Here is a 19,756-nt window from a genome sequence, read left to right on the forward strand (position 1 = left end):
CGAGCATCCAAACAGGACTTAAAAGTGCAAAAGCTAAATGTTGCTCATGAGGTTTGTACTTGCCTGGACTACAGATGATGTAGAACAGAAATAAAAGTTGGCTGTGTGTAGCATATAAGCTAAGAATGTAGAGAGTCCATACATTCAACCTTGTGTTACCTGCAAGTACAAGCATAGACAGTGCCTGTCAGCGGCAACACATGTGTTGGGAGGCTTTATCGGTTTTTGAAAATTCCATACTGTATAGATTGGTAAGTTGTTTGTTTTTTTAAATTCTCCTTTTGTTTGTTTGTTTGTTTGTTTGTTTGCCAATCCACTTAGTCTCCCCTGGAATCCCAGCTTTTAAAGCTAAATTTGAGACACATGCCATTACTAAGTGGCCTAAATTGCAAGAATTGGGGATATAAAACGGGTGCATAACTTTTTCTTTTTCAAAACATTATCCATTAGTGGACCTTAAAAACCACATTGATATGAGTCTGCAAATACATGCCAAAACAAACTTATATAGAAAAGAAAAAAGCAACCTGAGACACTAAAAGTGAGAGACAAGGATCGTTTTGAAATAGGGCCAGAAAAACAAGCACAGCTTCTAAAAATCTGCTCGGAAGGATGCACACCTTCAGTCTCAGATCGTACTCCTTTCAATCTACTGCACACATAGAACGTCAGCATCTCTCTTTCTTTTTGTAAAAATCCTACCCTCTCAGAATTTCAATGCCCTTTAATAAAAAAAAAATTTTAAAAAAAGACAACGAAACAAAAAGAAAAGAAGCATCCCATGATGATCCGACACTGGACACATCTTAAAGGAGGGGAAAAAATGTCATTTCAGTCCTCCAGAGATCTGATGTGCTCTCCTCAATTACTTACCTGTCACAGACACTGGGAAGGGTGATTGAGAAGAAAGTGTAAGGGAAAGAAATAGCAATACAGAACATGTCTCTGGCTAACATTCTAGGAGAATAGCAAGTATAAGACAGGTGGCTGTCCTTGAACAGCAAGGAAATAATGCCACTACCCCCAATTAACCGTTCAAAAAATGCGGTAACTACATGTTGAATGCAGACATTTTTTTTTATTAGATATTTTCTTCATTTACATTTCACATTCTATCCCCCAAAGCCCCCTATACCCTCCCCCCACCCTGCTCCCCTACCCACCCACTCCTGCTTCCTGGCCCTGGCGCTCCCCTGTACTGGGGCATAGAATCTTCACAATACCAAGGGGCCTCTCCTCCCATTGATGGCTGACTAGGCCATCCTCTGCTACATAGGCAACTAGAGCCACAGCTCATGCAGAGACTTTTTGATTCATCAGGGGTTTATGTTTTCTCGTGAATTGCTTGCTTGATGGGTGCTCAGGAATTCTATCCCCAGAAAGAGAAGTTCCCTGTTCCTACCTACATGGTCATCTCTGCATGACTGGAAAAGAAACTGGCTAGACAGTGGGTCCCTCACCTCTCTCCCCCGCCTGACACGGCCCCACAATTGTGGAGCCTACCTTATTGCCTGTGAAACTGTAGAGACTTTTACAAAGGCTAAAATACTCAACACATGTTATGATTCTGCTATATAAATGAAACAGAAGAGTGGCTATCAGGCTAAAGAGGTGGCTCGGTAGTTAAGGGCACTGGCTGATCTTGCAGAGGACTCCAGTTCAATGTTCAGAACCCACATGGCAGCTCCCAACTGTCTGCAACTCCAGTCTCAGGAGTCCAGTGCCCATTTCTGGTGTCCTAAAGCACCAGGCACATGAATGGTAAACATATATACATACAGTCCAAACATTCATTCAAGTGAAAACTAAAGTATGTAGAATATAGAATACATTTTTTTCTTTAAATCACCTTTCCATAATCTATATGTAAGTATCTGTTAAAATATATTTTTAATTTTTATTAAACTAATAAAATTTATTTTAAAATTTATAACTCAGTATTGGCATGTTTAAGTCATCAAAATAATTTATAATACTTAAATGCCTCTTAAATATACATGATATCTTCTGAAGCTAAAAGTAAGATGCACTCACCCAGTTTTTTATAAATCTATTTGGAACATTAAATATGATAGAAGTAGAAAAAGATCTCTTATGAAGTCCTCTATAAAAGGAAATTGTGACAAGTTTCTGATTAGACAGAAACCATTCCATCTCCAAGGGAGAATACTCAGAATAAATTTGGCTTCATAGAATGAATTGGGTAGTGTTCATTCTGTTTGTATTTTGTAGAATAGTTTGAAGAGTATTGGTATTAGGTCTTCTTTGAAAGTCTGATAGAATTCTGCACTAAACCCATGTAGTCCTCAGCTTTTTTTTTTTGGTTGGGAGACTTTTAATGACTGATTCTATTTCTTTAGGGGTTATAGGACTGTTTAGATGGTTTATCTGATCCTGATTTAACTTAGGTATTTGGCATCTGTCTAGAAAGTTGTCCATTTCATCCAGATTTTCCAGTCTTGTTGAATATAGGCTTTTGTAGCAGGATATGATGACTTTTTTGAATTTCCTCAGTGTCTGTTGTTATATCTCCCTTTTCATTTCTGGTTTTGTTAATTTGGGTACTGTCTCTTTTAATCTGGCTAAGGGTTTGTTGATTTTCTCAAAGAACCAGATCCAGGTTTTATTGATTCTTTGTATAGTTCTTTTTGTTTCTACTTGGCTAGTTTCAGCCCTGATTTCCATTATTTCCTGCCTTCTACTCCTCTTGGGTGTATTTGCTTCTTTTTGTTCTAGAGCTTTCAGCTGTACTGTTAAGCTGGTAGTGTGTGCTCTCTCCAGTTTCTTTTTGGAGTCTCTCAGAGCTGAGTTTTCCTCTTAACACTGCTTTCATTGTGTCCCATAAGTTTGGGTATGTTGTGGCTTCCTTTTCATTAAATTCTAAAAAGTCTTTAATTTCTTTATTTCTTCCTTGACCAAGTTATTGTTGAGTAGGACATTGTTCAGTTCCATGTGTATGTGGACTTTCTGTTGTTTTGTTGCTATTGAGGACCAGTCAGTCCATGGTGATCTGATTGGATGCGTGGGATTATTTCAACTTCTTGTATCTGTTGAGGCTTGTTTTGTGACTGATTCTATGATCAGTTTTGGAGATGAAACCATGAGGTTCTGTGAAGAAGGTATATTCTGTTTTCAGATGAAATGCTCTATAGATATCTGTTAAATCCATTTGATCCATAACTTCTGTTAGTTTCGCTGTATCTCTATTTAGTTTGTGTTTCCATGATCTGTCCATTGCTAAGAGTGAGGTGTTGAAGTCTGCCACTATTATTGTGTGAGGTACAATGTGTACTTTGAACCTTAGTAAAGTTTCTTTTATGAGTGTGGGTGCCCTTGCATATGGAGCATAGATGTTCAGAATTGAGAGTTCTTCTTGGTAGAGTTAGAGTGTGAAGTGGCCTTATTCTTTTTGATAACTTTTGTTAGAAAGTCGATTTTTATCTGATATTAGAATGTCTCTTCCAGCTTGTTTCTTCAGACTGTTTGCTTGGAAAATTGTTTTCCAGTCCTTTACTCTGAGGTAGTGTCTGTCTTTGACATGAGGTGCGCTTCCTGTATGCAGCACATGTTGGGTCCTGTTTATATATTCAGTCTATTAGCCTTTTTCTTTTTATTGAGGAATTGAGTCCATTGAAATTAAGAGATATTAAGGAATAGTGACTATTGCCTCCTGTTATTTTTGATGTTATTTTTATTTTTGTGTCACTCTCTTCTTTTAGGTTTGTTGAAAGAAGACTTACTTTCTTGCTTTTTCTAGGATGTAGTTTCCCTCCTTGAACTGTAGTTTTCCAACTATTATCCTTTGTAGGGCTGGATTTGTGGAAAGATATTGTGTANATTTGTTTTTGTCATGGAATAGCTTGGCTTCTTCATCTATGCTGAGATGTTTTGCTGGGTATAGTAGCCTGGGCTGGCATGTGTGTTCCCTTAGGGTCTGTATACCAGTAACTTCTAGCTTTCATAGTCTCTGGTGAGAAGTCTGGTATAATTCTGACAGGTCTGCCTTTGTATGTTGTCTGCCTTGTTTTCTGTTGCTTATGTTCTTGCCCTTACCTCTTGCCATCTGGTTATCTCTGGTGTTAGCTGGTCTTACTGTCTCTGACTGTGGCTTGTTCCTCCTGCAAGCCTGTGTATCAGTACTCCTAGATCAGTCCACTCCATTAGAAGTTTGGGTATGGACAGCTGTGGTACAGGGTCCACTCTAGGGTATAGACAGAAACCAGAAAGATCCTGTTCCCGACTGTTCCTTGGTTTCTTTGTTCTGATGGCTCTGGGTGGGTCCCTCTTGGGCCAGGAATTTGAGCAAAAGTGTTGGTCTTACCTATATGCTCACAGGTGTGTCTGCACACCTGGGAGATTAGCTCTCTCCTGATGGTATTTGGGTATGGAACTCTGTGACACAGGATCAGCTCTGGAAGGCTGTAATACAATTTTTAATGGCGTATCACTATGACGTGAGTGGTCATACATCCTCAGTACTTCACAGTGCACTCTGATAGAGAGCAAATATTCTCTCTTTTTTTTCAGAGGAGCAGCTTCTTTTCTGGCAGCATGATTCTCTTAACCAACTTTCTCCTTTGGCTTTTCCTGTGAACTATGGCTCCCCATGTGTCCCATCGAAAGTCTTTGGGATCAATGACCTTGGTGTTTACATGAGCCTTACTGAGCTGGGAAGGCTCCTGCTGGTGTTGGACACTAAAGACAGGCATGTGAAGGAAATTCAATATGGAGTTAGATTTTGTAGCTAGCTTGATTCCACCACTGTTTGAATCCCATGAGTGTGAAATTATAAAATACTATAAAATTATAACATTTAAATTCACAAGAAGCAAAGTCTATGTGATAAAGGTGTGAAACTTGAACAATATGCAGACATTATTTTCAATGTGGAAATAATTTGCAATGGTTGTTCCAATATAACTACATGCGAAACCAGACACTGTGTATGAAGTTGTTTGTTCATTATTATGTTTTCCTGTGGCATATAGAATTACATGTTTGCATTTCATTAAGTCATTTTGATGACGTGTAGCTCAAAATACAATAGAACCTCAAGCTTGCAAAGACAAACGTGTTCTCATGCTTCTTTCAACTTCTCAGTGCTGGTGCTGGGCGCACAGGCTGTTACATTGTTATTGACATAATGCTGGACATGGCTGAAAGAGAGGGTGTGGTTGACATCTACAACTGTGTGAAAGCCTTACGATCTCGACGCATTAATATGGTCCAGACAGAGGTAAACTGATTTGCCCTTAATCAAGTTTTTTCTTGTTTTGTTTTGTTTTTACTGTTGTTTCTACCATATAACAAATGGGACATATTTTTAATGTATAATCAACTTTAACACATTAAATCATGTAGAAAAACTTTGGTATCTTAATTTAATAGTTCCATTTCAGTATATTCTCTGTCTTCTCTAAGCTAAACTTTATTAAACTAATATGAAATTGTCTCTCTTTCCTTTTGATAGGAACAGTACATTTTTATTCATGATGCCATTTTAGAAGCCTGCTTATGTGGAGAAACTGCCATCCCTGTGTGTGAATTTAAAGCTGCATATTTTGATATGATTCGAATAGACTCTCAGACTAACTCCTCTCATCTCAAAGATGAATTTCAGGTGCAGACTGTTTCTAAGGTTTCTATGAAAGTCTTTCCAATTTGTTTCTGGGCACTAATAACTCTTAGAAAAGGTCTTTCAAGTCAAATGTGTAACCTTTGACTCTTCTGCAACTATAACATTTGTGTTTTTCATTACATACATTATGAATTCATTTTTTATTAATGCACTGATATCTGCTATATCCTGAAGAGTAAAATGAGTTCGTATTATGAAAAGAGTATGAGAAAAAGGTACTATCGTATTCAAGTCTGGTTATGATTAGTGTGTTTATAACTTCTTTTTTTCCCAAATAGAGTCTCACTGTTTTGACCTTCATTGGCATGGTCAGTGCATAATAAGCATCAAATAATAATATCGGGAATTTGTATTAAACATTGTTGTGCTCGCTGCCTTTATACATCCGCTCAGTATGGAAGAAAATGAGTTCACACGTAGCTCCAGGGAACTGCTATTTAGATTCTTGGTGTAGTGTTCCAACATGACAAAATGTGATTGCAAATGGTAGCTTCCCTTTGAAGGTCATCATTACCATTGTGGATCACCATGCATTTTCTTTGACTGTGCACTGAGTTTAATGTGTAGCTGTGTTGTTTTGCTATTCCTTTCTTTTGAGGACTACTGACTGCCTGACTTCACAAGCTTCATTAGCTTAATTAAAGAGTCTATCCCCCTGCCACAGAAGCAACTGCCTTGGCCTTCAATTGCCAAATCCCTCACCTTCTACTTGGCTTCCCAAACACTTGGTGGATTTGTGTTATTCGATTAAATGGGTCACTATCTTCTAACCTGAGTTCCCTTTCCTCTTTAGACTCTGAATTCGGTCACCCCTCGACTACAAGCTGAAGACTGCAGCATAGCCTGCCTGCCAAGGAACCATGACAAGAACCGTTTCATGGATATGCTCCCACCTGACAGATGTCTGCCTTTTTTAATTACAATTGATGGGGAGAGCAGTAACTACATCAATGCTGCTCTTATGGATGTAAGAGACTGACTCTTTGTTAGTGAAAAATGCCCTTAAAATCTACAGAACTCGACTGGACACTGGCTACTTTTTTTTTTTTAATTTGGAATTATAAAATGGACTAGAAAGGATAACTGAAAATTGTCAATGGAATACAAGTGAAAAAGGATTTTAAGCTGTACCTCCAGAGATTCTTAGCAACTATAACATATATAGGTTTATTGTAGATTTGAGATTGATAGAAAAAAATCACGTTATATATTTCATCTTAATTTTTTTAAGATTTAATTTAATTTTATCTAAATTGATTTAAGAAAAATTGGCACCTTATTTTTTTTTAACAGTAGGAACACATTTTAAAATCACTGAATGCCACATCCTAACCCAATTGTGGATTTTTTAATTTGGAAATAGTTATCTGTGATGCTCGTTGTTCCAGTAATTTAAAAGTAACTAGTTTTATTATTAGCTGAGACTATTTAGAAATAACTAGGGAAGACATGAGCAATATCATATTAACAAACCTACCATCAGGAAAGAATTACTTTGACTTGCCCCATTGCTAATACCTACAGGTTCTCCTGCGTGCATCCCATGTGACAGTTGCCCATAAACAGAACAACAGGGAAGGGTTTACAATTCTCGCATCAACCATCTTGCATTGGTTATCTCAGGAAGAAGCTGCAAAGCTATAGAGATTCAGAATCCTTTAAGGCAATTTATTATTTTCATTCCTGTTTCATTTTCTTCTATGAAACTCTAGCAAGGAAAAGATAGGAGAGGAGTCTTTTTTTCTTTTCTCCTGACTCTAGGAGGTTTTCTAAGTTGCTGCCTCTTTTCTTTCTTTCTTTCTTTCTTTCTTTCTTTCTTTCTTTCTTTCTTTTTTTTAAAGACAGGGTCTCATGCATTCCATAAGAACTGTAACATTCTGTGTAATGTCTCCACCTCTCCAGTGTTTAGAATACTAGGCATGTGCCACCATATCCAAGTACTTGTTGGATTTTGGAGAATTAATATCAGTAAATGTGTAGCCTAGTAACAATGTGCAGCATCCTATGGTCTCCTGCAAAGACTATGATTACATGGTTTCGTGCTACAGAACCTAATAATCTGAAAGCAGGCTCTCACTGAAACTAATCCCAACCTTGATATACCCTGAGACTTGCCAGTATAGCTTTAATTCATCAATTCATCATATATATATATATATATATATATATATATATATATATTTGTATTTTAGTATACGTCATGACTGACTGATTGCCCAGACCAAATAAACAATGCTTTAATAACCACAGAAATTAGATTACCTCATTGAGAACATGTTGATGTTCTCACAGCATAATAACTATGATTTTGAGGTACCTGAGGTTTTGTTGCTGTTGTTTTATTGAAGAAGAGATGAATCTTATAACTTTATTTACACACACACTTGTAGAAATGAAATACATGTGGACAAAGCAGAGATGTTTTGCTGAGTTTTCTTGCAGGCTTTCAGAAACTCATTATCTTTGGGAAATTGAAACTATCATGGACGGTCTTCACCTCAGGAAGTTCATCCATCTCTTCCTCTGTGTGTGTCCTATATTAACATTTGTCAGTGAAATAAATCTGGGAGGAATTCAAACACTTTGACAACACCTAACTCTGTCATTTACTGGTTCCATTACATCCTGGAACCAGTATGTCCTGTGGCTTAGGCAACACTCCGGCTCCATACCTATGTAATGTTGCTACCACTCCTTGGACCTACAATGGAGTACACTGAATCTGTTTGTACAACTGACTGTGAATTTTATACATTTTTTGAGACTTTTATAAATAATCACAATGAAAATATGATCATGTCTACCTCCCTTTCCCCTTCCTGACTATGCATTTTATGTTCTTGTATTTCTCAAGTATCCCTTTTCTCCACAGAGCTATAGGCAGCCAGCAGCTTTCATCGTCACACAATACCCACTGCCAAACACTGTGAAAGACTTCTGGAGATTAGTATATGATTATGGATGTACCTCCATTGTGATGTTAAATGAAGTGGACCTGTCTCAGGTTGGTAGACATACATTGATATTGAGCTTTTGTACACAACCTAGCAAAATAATAATAAAATATCATTTTCTACTTGATAAGGACTCTAATTCCCCTCCCAAAATTTTTTAAAAAAGAAAGAAAGAAAAACTTTCTTATCTTTCCTTTTCAAACACACCTAGGGCTGCCCACAGTACTGGCCAGAGGAAGGAACGCTGAGATATGGTCCTATTCAAGTGGAATGTATGTCTTGTTCAATGGATTGTGATGTGATCAATCGAATTTTTAGGATATGCAACCTAACAAGAGTAAGTCTCTCTCTCTCTCTCTCTCTCTCTCTCTCTCTCTCTCTCTCTCTCTCTCTGTGTGTGTGTGTGTGTGTGTGTGTGTGTGTGTGNTGTGTGTGTGTGTGTGTGTGTGTATGAGTATGAGTAAGTCTTTATTGGGATCATTTTAACTAAGCTGATGCAGAGCAAGTATGGATATAATTATATCCAAACAACAGGAAAAGAAGAATTAATAAGCACCACACAACTCATACCAGAGCCACTGATCACCTTATGTCTTAGTTCCAGGATAGTATGTATTCCAGACACAGGAAACTTGAAATGCTGAAAGCTAGGTTTTCCTGTCCATGACTATAATCACATGTCCCGTTTGGAAATCTAGACTCAGGTAGATTCTCTCAGTCATCTCTGATAGTCTGGGCCTGGTCCAGGATGTGGGCTTAGGGCAAGGATGAAGGCTCACCTTGTTAGTATTGACATCCAGTCCAGGAAAACATACCAATGAAAAGTAAGAATAATCAGGATGACAGCAGCAGGGGACAGGATACACCATGCCAGCATCGCAGTCACTATTTCAGGACCTGCGTGCAATGGGAGAAGCCAGCCACAGCTCTCTCACCCACAACACCCCATCTACATATTTTGACTTCCACCTCACTACAGCATCTGGCTCTGCCCACTTCTAAAGGAGGAATCAATGTTGCTAACTCTAGCTTTTTTCAGCAGATGAGTGGCAACTCTGTCCCACAGCAATTTATGTTTTTCTGAGAAGTCATGTGCTTCATACAATAGACTCTCTGAAAGTCTTTTCTTAAAAACTAACTAACAAAAAAAACTACTACTAAAACTATTTAGCTTACATAACTAGATAGTAAGCAAAACTAAAAGAAAATAGTAACCTTCTCAAAACAGCATTTCTAAGAGACAATTTCCTTGTTTTTAAAGACATCGGTTCTCTTTATGTCTATGATTTTAAGTATGTGGTCAGAACTGTCATATTTCTTATATCGAAAAAAACTATCTATATATCTTGCTAATTAGGCTATATGTACATAAGTAAGAATAGGATAAACTCATAACGAATTCCATCATTCATTTCAGTGGAGGAAAAAAAGAATGAATTCAGTCATAATATTCATGCATAGTTTAGACTGTAATTTAAATGGAATCTCATTATGTTTGTGCATCTGCTTTAATATACTTCTAGTAATATTATAACTAACCAACTGTAGCTGCTAAACTCTAGAAGCAAAGCTCATTTGTGAGTTGAACTCTTTCTATGGAATGTATTCAGATTTGAAATCTGCATTCCTTTATTTTTTTTTCCAGAATATATATTGCTTTGGTTATGTCCCTGTATATATTGTGTTCTGGTGCTTATTGATCCATGATGTTTTCATTCTCTATTTCATTATGTAGTATCACTCACTGCATTGTGAGTTTAGTATATAAGTGCAGTGTTAGAGGAGATGAGGTGCGTAGCCTTTCCATGGGAAACTGAAGATCCAGTACCTTGTGATCACTCACTCAATGTGCTGGGTGGTCTTCTCTGTGTTTTCTCTTCAGGGTAATAGGTTTCTGTGTCTTCCAGAAGCAGTGCTATTTTGAAAGTATGGTGCAGAGTTCTTGCAATGCACAGTTTAAGGCAGAAGGAGGAGGTTCCTTGTCTAACGAATTATCAAGGAGGGCTAGCATCACATGAGTAACTTTACCAGTATCTGTTTACTGACGTGGTGTACATGTGTCAGAGGAGAAGCACAGAATCTAAATTGTTTAACGGGATGTTCAGACATAAGTGGCCAGAAAAGACTTCTGTAAAATAAGGGTACTTAAGCAAAAAAAATTTTGAAGAATTAGTAGGTATTATTTGTGAAATAGCGAGAGACAGAGAGCTTTCCAAGAACACTGAATTTATGTGGCATCATGGGAAAGTCTGCAGGCAAACTGGGGTCAAATTAGCTATTCTACTTGATAGTTAAAAGAACACTACAGTAAGAAGTTCTCCAAACAAATGGGACATCCTCTTCAAAGTCCCTAAGGCATGAAGAAAAGAGATAAATGAGCTTAAGGGAGACCAGTGTCTCCAACCTCAGTGGTGTGTGTGTTAGAGGGAAAAGAGATGTGACGTTGGGAACGAACCAGATCATGAAAGGGGTTTTAGATCCTGGTAGACTAAGAGCATTAAGAAGTCATGAGGTCTAAGAATGACAAGATCACTTTTGAACTTCAGCAAAATCGTGATGCCCGCAGTAAGAATAGATGTAAGGTAGGGTGGACCAACCTACAAGCATGCCCATATATTTGTCTCCAAGGTGACTTTAGAGCCTATCAAGTTGGCAATCAATTAAGCCATCTCAAGCAAATAAAAAGGACAAGTTGTGGGTTCTTGCTCTCAAACCTCGGAATGTTTCTGAAAAGGGACCAGAGTTACTAGATTCGGTCCAGTATATGTTCCCTCTGTGTTATAAAAAGTGCCTGTCTTTTACCATTTGTTAAAGGTTCTCATCCTGATGTTCATAAAATGCTGGTTTTTCTGTACAGCCACAGGAGGGCTATCTGATGGTACAACAGTTCCAGTACCTGGGCTGGGCTTCTCATCGAGAGGTGCCTGGCTCCAAACGCTCGTTTCTGAAACTGATACTGCAGGTGGAAAAATGGCAAGAGGAATGTGAAGAAGGGGAAGGCCGGACAATCATCCATTGCTTGTGGGCAGGGCAGGGCGGGGCAGGGCAGGGCGGGGCAGGGCAGGGCAGGGCAGGGCAGGGCAGCATGGCCTTGCCATGCAGGGAGCCTCAGAGCTCATTTCCTGGTTAGCCTTTGCTTTGTGTGTGTTTAAAAGATGTTCCTCAAATCCTGGCAGACAGACCTACCATAGATCGTATTTCAAAATAGAACTCTAGTCTCAGAAATGAATATTTTACTACTAATTTTAGTCTTGTTTTCTGACTATTAAATCTAATACACTTGTTATAGCTGAAGAGATGACTCAGTAGTTAAGAGCACTGCCTACTTTCCTAGAGGATCTGAGGTGGATACCCAGGACCTACCTGGTGACTCACAACCCTCTCTTGACTCTAGTTCCAGGGGATCTGATGCCCTCATCTGACCTCTGTGGGCAGTGCATGCACTGGGTATACAGACAACATGCAGGCAAACACATCCTACACAATAAAATTATGCAGCTGTTTTATGCTTTAACTCTTTCAAGTACCTGTCTAGACAACTAATGTTTCATGCATCTCTACATTACAACAAATTATGCCTGTCACATATTCCTGCTCATACGCTCCCGAGCGAACTTTATCCTCTAGTATCTTCCTCTCTTTCCTTCACACACAAATGTAAAGGGGAATCCAAAAAAAAAAAAAAAAAAAGGGAGAATTTTTAAAGATACGTATCCTTTCCCAGGAGAGTGGGATGGTGTGCCATGTGACTTCCCCAGAGTAACTAAGCATATCTTTGCTTTCAGGAATGGCGGTGGGCGCAGTGGCATGTTCTGTGCCATAGGCATCGTTGTGGAGATGGTAAAGCGGCAAAATGTGGTGGACGTTTTCCATGCCGTAAAGACCCTGAGGAACAGCAAGCCAAACATGGTGGAAGCCCCGGTGAGCCACAGAATCTTGTGAAGGGTCTCAGTGACAACCTACTTACATCACATAACTAGAGGAAATCAGTCAGATGCGCAAGTGAATCTTGCTGGGACTAATAGGTAGAGTGTAGCTAGTTTGGCTGTGCCTGTATAAATGCATTCCTCATCCCATGACCTGTTGGGTGAAGAAAATGGTCTCATTCAATTTGGGAACTGAAATTTTTCCTCCTTCTTATCAGTGAATGTGTGCTGTGTAGTAGATAGTACTAGGAAAATAAATCTCGCTAAAGTGTACTCTCTGTCTTGCTTGTTAAAGCATATGGAGTTAAGTTGCCGAGTACACTCACAGGTCGCCTCAGAATCTTAGACACCCCATTTTCTGTTTTTTTTTTCACTTAGTTTGTTTTAGTTGACTTATTTTGGTGCATGTGTGTGCGTGTGTGGGTGCTGCTAGGTATGGAACCCAGGAACTCAAGCATGCTAGGCCGGGCATTCTACCACTGACCTATATAAACAGACATGGCACCCAGTGTTTTGGGAAGAGCAACCGAAGTTTATAGCAGCTATTATCCATAATCCTTCCCCATCTGATCCGAATGTAAATTGTCAGCCTGTCCTTGCTGTCAGTTTTCAGCTTTTATCAACCCTTACAGTACAGTGCATATAATGTGACATAAGTTCTCCTGAGCTCACAAAGCCTCTAAAATAAGGACCAATGGGGATACTTGAGCAAGGCTTAATCTGAATGGAGCTGTGTACCAAGTAGGAAGTTACTGCCTCTGTAACATGCTTGACTTGGGGGTTCCACATAAGTACAAAGACACCGGGGAAGGAGAAGCAGCTGCAGCACTCATGGAAAAGAAAGGGGCCAAAGCCAGGGCATCATTGTTGCTTGCCTTACTTTATCAAGATGATGGGACCTGCAGGAGTGGGGGTAGGGGTGGGAGGGAGTGGGAGGGGGGAGAGGAGGGAGAGGAAAAGAGAGTGAGGGAGGAGGGAGGGAGAGGGAAAGAGAGGGAGAAGGAGACAGGGAGAGAGGGGGAGAGAGAGAGAGAGAGAGAGAGAGAGAGAGAGAGAGAGAGAAATTCAGTAAGCTCTTGGTGTGTTTTCACCACTTCCTGCTTGGGGTTATTCACACAGGAAGTGCATTGTTTCCTGAGACAAACATCTAAAGACCTGGGTTTGTGCCATTTCACTCTGGTTAGTGGCAGCTAACTTCTGCCTTTCTCAAGTCCTTTTAGGGGACTCCAACTGGGACCAGACAATGTCACCTTCTCTGGGATGCAGGCAGATGAGAGGGACAGAGAGGATTGATTTGAGAAATTTTTTTACATGCAGAATGGACAGGGGGTAGTTATGACTGCCTGTGAAATATCCTCTGCCTGAAACATTTCAAGTCACACGCCTTCAGAAGTAACATCTGTCTCCAAATTTGTCTTTGATATACCACCTTTTCTTTGACTTATAAGTCTGCAGTTGAACATTTGTTCTAGAACCTTCCTAGGAGTTACCGTTTTCCTTTTTTATTTATGTCCCACAAATCTTGACAGAATTGACAGTATGCACTGCTTAATCAACATCAATGATTAATGAAGTTTACTATGGTTTGGGCTGGGTTTGGTATGGAAATGTAGATGTAAACAAAATTGAGAGACACTGGCTGTCTGCTGGCATTATTTTTGGCTCTTTGGGTGCACTTCTCCCAGGAGGCTGATGTAGAGCCTGTTTGCGTTGGCAGTCAGAGTGGAAAGCAACAATCAGCTCTTAGAGACGTGTGCTGCCTGTGCCTGTTCTCAGGGATTCTGGACGTCTTCTGGATATTTTCGTATTTACATTAAGCTCTACTCTAGTTCCCTGCCCAGATTTCACCTACTTAGACTGGGTTGGGAACTGTCCAGTGAACTATGTAACATAAGTCATCATTTATAACAGTCTCTGGACTTTTAAAACTTCTTGATAGTGGACTAAAGTGGCTTAGACTCAAAAGAAGTGTTATTTTAACTCAAATGTTGCATTATCAACTTGATCAACAACATTATCAATCAAGTTGTCTTAATTAAGAAGAGGTGTCAGAAATCAATTTAGATATAAGCTTGAAGGTTTTTTTTTTTAATTCTTAAATATTCCTTTTAAATTGGTTGAAATGGTACTCTGATACCATTGCAAAAGGTAGCATACAGGGGTGCTTCTCTCTCTCTGTCTCTCTCTGTCTGTCTGTCTCTCTGTCTCTCTGTCTGTCTATCTGTCTCTCTGTCTCTCTCTATGTCTCTCTCTCTGTCTCTCTCTATCTGTCTCTCTGTCTCTCTCTGTCTGTCTGTCTCTCTTTCTGTCTATCTCTCTGTCTCTCTCTATCTGTCTCTGTCTCTGTCTATCTGTCTCTCTGTCTCTCTCTTTCTGTCTCTCTCTCTCTGTCTCTCTCTCTCTGTGTTTCTGTCTCTCTCTCTCTGTCTCTCTCTCTCTGTGTCTCTGTCTCTCTCTCTGTCTCTCTCTCTGTCTCTGTCTGTCTCTCTGTCTGTCTCTCTGTCTGTCTCTCTGTCTCTCTCTCTATCTGTCTCCCTGTCTCTCTGTCTCTCTCTCTGTCTCTCTCTATCTGTCTGTCTGTCTCTCTGTCTCTCTATCTGTCTGTCTCTGTCTGTCTCTCTGTCTCTATCTGTCTGTCTGTCTGTCTGTCTCTCTGTCTCTGTCTCTCTGTCTCTCTCTCTCTCTCTGTCTCTCTCTATCTGTCTGTCTGTCTCTCTGTCTGTCTGTCTTACTCCCTCACTTTTATCTAAAGAGATCATTTGGAATACGGAGGAAAGCACGGGTACCCCCAGCAACAATACAAAACAGAAAGATACTGAAGTAATCTAACAAGTAATCCAAATGACCCCTGTGGTAGATTGTTGTGTGATAAAAAGACACTCAGGATGTGTAACATACCACCTGTAACACGGAAAGTCACCTTGAGAACCCGGAAAGTCACCTTGAGAACACGGAAAGTCACCTTGAGAACCCCGATTTTTTATTCACTCTGAGATGGCTACTATTTCGATCACGTACTAAAAATTTCTGAAGTTAACAAAGGGTGATGTTTAAAAACTGCTTCTAATGACAGCTTTTGTTCCTGGTCCTTTGCCTCCCCCTCCCCCTTTCTCTTCCCCTCCCCCATGCCAAGACAGGGTTTCTCTGTATAGCTCTGGCTGTTCTAGAACTCACTCTGTAGACCATGCTGGCCTTGAACTCAGAGACCCGCCTTGTCTGGTTGCTGGGATTAAAGTGTTCTCTACCACACCCTGGTTCTTTACCTTTTTGTAAGCTGGGAAACATTCTTAACTATTTTAATCCTATGAAAATCCTTGGCACTATATTAAGTGATACGAAATTTAGGGCAAAGACAAAACATCTTTTTACTGTTGCTCCTTTTTCTTAAAAGGGATCATTAGACTTGAGGATAAAATATATATGGGCCAGATGTTCTTGTTACATGCAAAATAAGTAATTTACGACTCTTAATAGTCTAAATTGGGTGTCAAGAACTCACACAGATGCTATTACTCACCATTAGCTTTTTGCTAACCCCTTTCGTTCCTTCTGTTCTGACATGATGCAGGAGCAGTATCGTTTTTGCTATGATGTGGCGTTAGAGTACCTGGAGTCCTCCTAGCTCGCTGAGACTGTTTGCAGAGCATCCAAGCAGAATCCATTCGCCTGTTGAGCCAGCAGCTGTTGTACCTGCTACTGCACCGAGAGATTTTAATGTAGGGGGTGGGAGGTTTTTACATTGGAGAGGCAAACGTATTTTTCTTATAAAGTTGTGTATCTTAATAAAAAGGACCTGATCAGTTTCTGTGACTGTATGAGAGCATCCACATTTCGTGCCACCTAATTTATCTTTAATCAGATGCAGGTTCAGATGAGAAGTGATCTGCGTCTGTCCAGTGACCACACAGCCTTTTCTCTCCTGCTTTCTGTAGAGCAGCTACCACACATTGCATGCACTTTGTAAGTGGCATTTCCCTCTCTTTTTAAAATAAAAGCTGTGGGACCTTAAGAATGGGGAAGGAAACAAGCTGTGCAAAGTCATGGTAAATTTCATTTTATATGTTCCAAGTGTACCAGATTCTATAAAAATGTGTATATATACATACATATATATTATATATGTATATACATATGTATGTGTATATATATATATATATATATATATATATATATATATATGGCTTATTTTCTTTTAATGTGCAATGATGGCTGGATCATTTAAAGTTCCTTTTAGAAAATAACATAAGCCAAAGACTGAAGTGTACATATGTCTATATGGAAGAAGCACATTATATTTATTGGTTACTTACATTACTTTTTTGATGGATAAAATACTACCACCACACAATCCTTTTTTGTTGTTGTTTTAGAAGCGTTTTCTTTAGCTAAAAATCAATGGTAAACAATTTTTTGTAGATTATTTTTTGTATGTTTAATGTAAGTAAAGGATAAACTTTTTATTCATAAACCAGGAAGCAATGTTTTCTGTAGTGGTTCCCTTGTGTACATGCCTGTGAATTAAATTTATGTAAAACATCTTGGCAATTGTCTTTGAATAGAGGAGAAAATTAAAATGTTTCACTGAAAATGTAGTTTTTCCCCAGTTTCATTAGGTAAATAATGCCTTGATGGTTGCATAGGAAAAATCTGCACAGTGGAAGACATTGCAGGTAGCTTGCCCAGTGTTGAATATCACCTTTAAGCATTGTTTAAACTTTAAAAGAGTTATTCTCTGCCTATGGCTTGGCACTGTGCAGGATCACCAGATGACAACATTGCTGCTTGCAGGGTCAAGTTTTAGCCAAGTATAAACTGCCACAGTAGCGCAGTGTTCTTTTTGATGTTTCCAAGCACAAGCTTTGGGTTTCTACAAAAGACAGTGCAAATAGATGTGCGGTCTCATTCATGTGCCCCACATAGCTGTAGTACCACATCCTCATCAGCTTGCAGTTTGTTAGTAACTGAAGCATCGTGATATCCTCTTCCTACACTGCCTGTCTATGACATGGTGCTTATAGAGATTTAATGAAAGTAAGAGTGAAATAAAGTTTTTATAATTGTAACATTTATTGATTGAACATCATTTTCTCTTCTAAATTTTCATGTCTTTATTTCCAAATAAACAACCTCTCTATGACTCAATATGAGAATGTCACAAAAATCCTACTGAAAGCATGATTTACATGCAGGCTGCAATATGTTATATTTTTGTTCCCTAAACTATTACATAGTCCAGGTCAGTGAAGGAAGAAATAGCTAAGGGTTTAGTGTCTTATTATTATTATTAATCATTATCATTATTTTCTTTTATTCTCCTTCTTGTCATAATTTGTATTAGTTGCATTCTGCCAAATATCTAAGAAAAACCACTTTAACAGAGCAAGAACTTATTTTAGCTCTCACCTTGAAGGTTTCAGTCCACAGTCCCTTGGCCTCCTTGCTCCCTTGTGGCAGGGACTCTGATGAACAGCTCAGGGTGGTACAGCAGTTCATCTTCAGATGGCTCAGAAACAGAGAGAGTTCTCTCCTAGAGCAATGCTATTTCTTCTCCTGGATGGAAAGTGGAAAGGCAAGCAGGAACCTGTGAGAGAGAGAGAGAGTAGCCTAAGTCGGGGCAGTTAAGAAGAAAGACACTTGACAAGTTTGTGAAAGACCCCACATAGCCCGAACACCACTGCCTGTGCTCTGCCTCCCAATCCAATGTTTGGTATAAACAAATGTAGCAGAGACACCTGACTAAAAATTTAAAGATTCACAAACTCATGAAGGGTTTGCGTACCTGGCAGTGATAGCTGTGCCACTACTGCATGTGATTCTGATTTGCTTCACAAGACTTTGTTTCTCCTCACAGAGCTGTGTCAAACTTCCAGCAAATACAGCTACCCACAAAGTTCAGTGGACATATAGGCGCTAACATTTAATAAAAGAACAAATGAAGTACTCTCTTTCTATATCAATCGATAAAACATACCATGTTTGCTTTGTTTGGGTATTACAGTAGCCAGGTTATCAGAAGACAGTATGAGAGACTCAACTCAGACTTTATAGTTTTGAAAACCACCCTTGGTAGACCCCATGTATGGTCATGTCCTCCCCGAGGTACTTTGGTAGAACTCTGGAATATAAGCTCTGGAATATTTTGAATTGGAAATGTCTCCAAAGTGTGTGTGTGTGTGTGTGTGTGTGTGTGTGTGATAGAATTGGTGTCATACTGATGGGCTTTGAGGAAATGAGTCACCATGAATATACAGAATATACCCATAAAATAGTACCAGAGAACTGATACAAACTTTACAGCCTTCCTAGGTTTGTGGCAGTGTTATAGGAAAGACTGATTTCATGTAGAATCTGTGTATGATTTATTTATTGCTATATTAGGTCAAGTGAAAAAATAGGTTATTATTATTCACTCTTATCTAATAATCTCTACTTATCTACTATTTCATAAGGTCTCCCTACAGCTTAAGGAGGACAGAGGAATAAACGGCATGTGCATCTTTCCACAGCACTAGCCTAGTCAAATGTCTGCTGAGTTTCAGAATAGTATCTCCGGAGTCAGAAGGAAAAGCTCTTTCTTGGGATATATTGTTTTTATATATATATTCTATTTTATATTCTAGAGTATAAATTGTCCCAAAATCAAATAGAAATGTGATATATGTAACATTTTAGCCCTCCCATCTTCGACAGTGATTTGAAATGCTAACCTGGAAGATAAAAAAATACCAAGGAGACCCTGCTGCATAAAATCCTAAAAGAAAGTAATGGGTGGATTTCTAAACCACTGAAATAAACATAAGATCTCTATAGAATATCTCACAGCTCTTTCTTTAATGTTAAGATCTGTCCAGGGAGAGAATCAGGGATGCATCTTTATGACAGCTAACACCTTTCAGAATGCACTTGTCAATTACACAGATAATATTCAGTCCCAAAACTTAATACAAAATGGTATTGCTGATATGCCAAATTACATGTTTAGGTTTAATTAGTCTTGACTCTTCCCTGAGTATATAGAATTGAGACCAAAAAAGCTTCGAAAAAGGAATTGTACTTAGAGACATGTATTTAGTGTAGCCAGATGTGGGAATAAGAAGTTCAAATTCGAATTGGTTTCCTAAATAGAAATTAGATTGTTTAGGTGGGGGAAAGCCATGTGTTAAGCTTTGCTTGTGGAGGCATGGAGCCACACAGTCCAACTGGAGAAGTAGAGAAAGCATGAGAGCCATGGTCCCTTG

General features: G+C 39.0%; 1 protein-coding gene across 15 annotated transcripts in view; it reads left to right on the forward strand.

Moving 5' to 3' along the window:
- Ptprk (protein tyrosine phosphatase receptor type K) overlaps positions 1 to 17,658 on the forward strand; it is a 514,155-nt gene extending 496,497 nt beyond the window's left edge. For 12 of the 15 annotated variants that reach the window (XM_029532781.1, XM_029532784.1, XM_029532783.1 and 9 more), the window contains 8 exons: positions 5,101 to 5,236; positions 5,471 to 5,620; positions 6,432 to 6,605; positions 8,511 to 8,642; positions 8,804 to 8,929; positions 11,450 to 11,613; positions 12,378 to 12,513; positions 16,087 to 16,606. In XM_029532781.1, coding sequence (XP_029388641.1) covers positions 5,101 to 5,236; positions 5,471 to 5,620; positions 6,432 to 6,605; positions 8,511 to 8,642; positions 8,804 to 8,929; positions 11,450 to 11,613; positions 12,378 to 12,513; positions 16,087 to 16,140 — 1,072 coding nt within the window. In that variant the 3' untranslated portion in view covers positions 16,141 to 16,606. Of the gene's footprint in view, positions 1 to 5,100; positions 5,237 to 5,470; positions 5,621 to 6,431; positions 6,606 to 8,510; positions 8,643 to 8,803; positions 8,930 to 11,449; positions 11,614 to 12,377; positions 12,514 to 16,086 lie in introns of all 15 variants that reach the window. The other 3 variants (XM_021221748.2, XM_021221750.1, XM_021221751.2) reach the window with 1 other exon arrangement.
- Positions 17,659 to 19,756: the final 2,098 nt, after the last annotated feature.

The sequence above is a fragment of the Mus pahari genome, chromosome 21 (assembly GCF_900095145.1).
Source record: "Mus pahari chromosome 21, PAHARI_EIJ_v1.1, whole genome shotgun sequence".
NCBI lineage: Eukaryota > Metazoa > Chordata > Mammalia > Rodentia > Muridae > Mus > Mus pahari.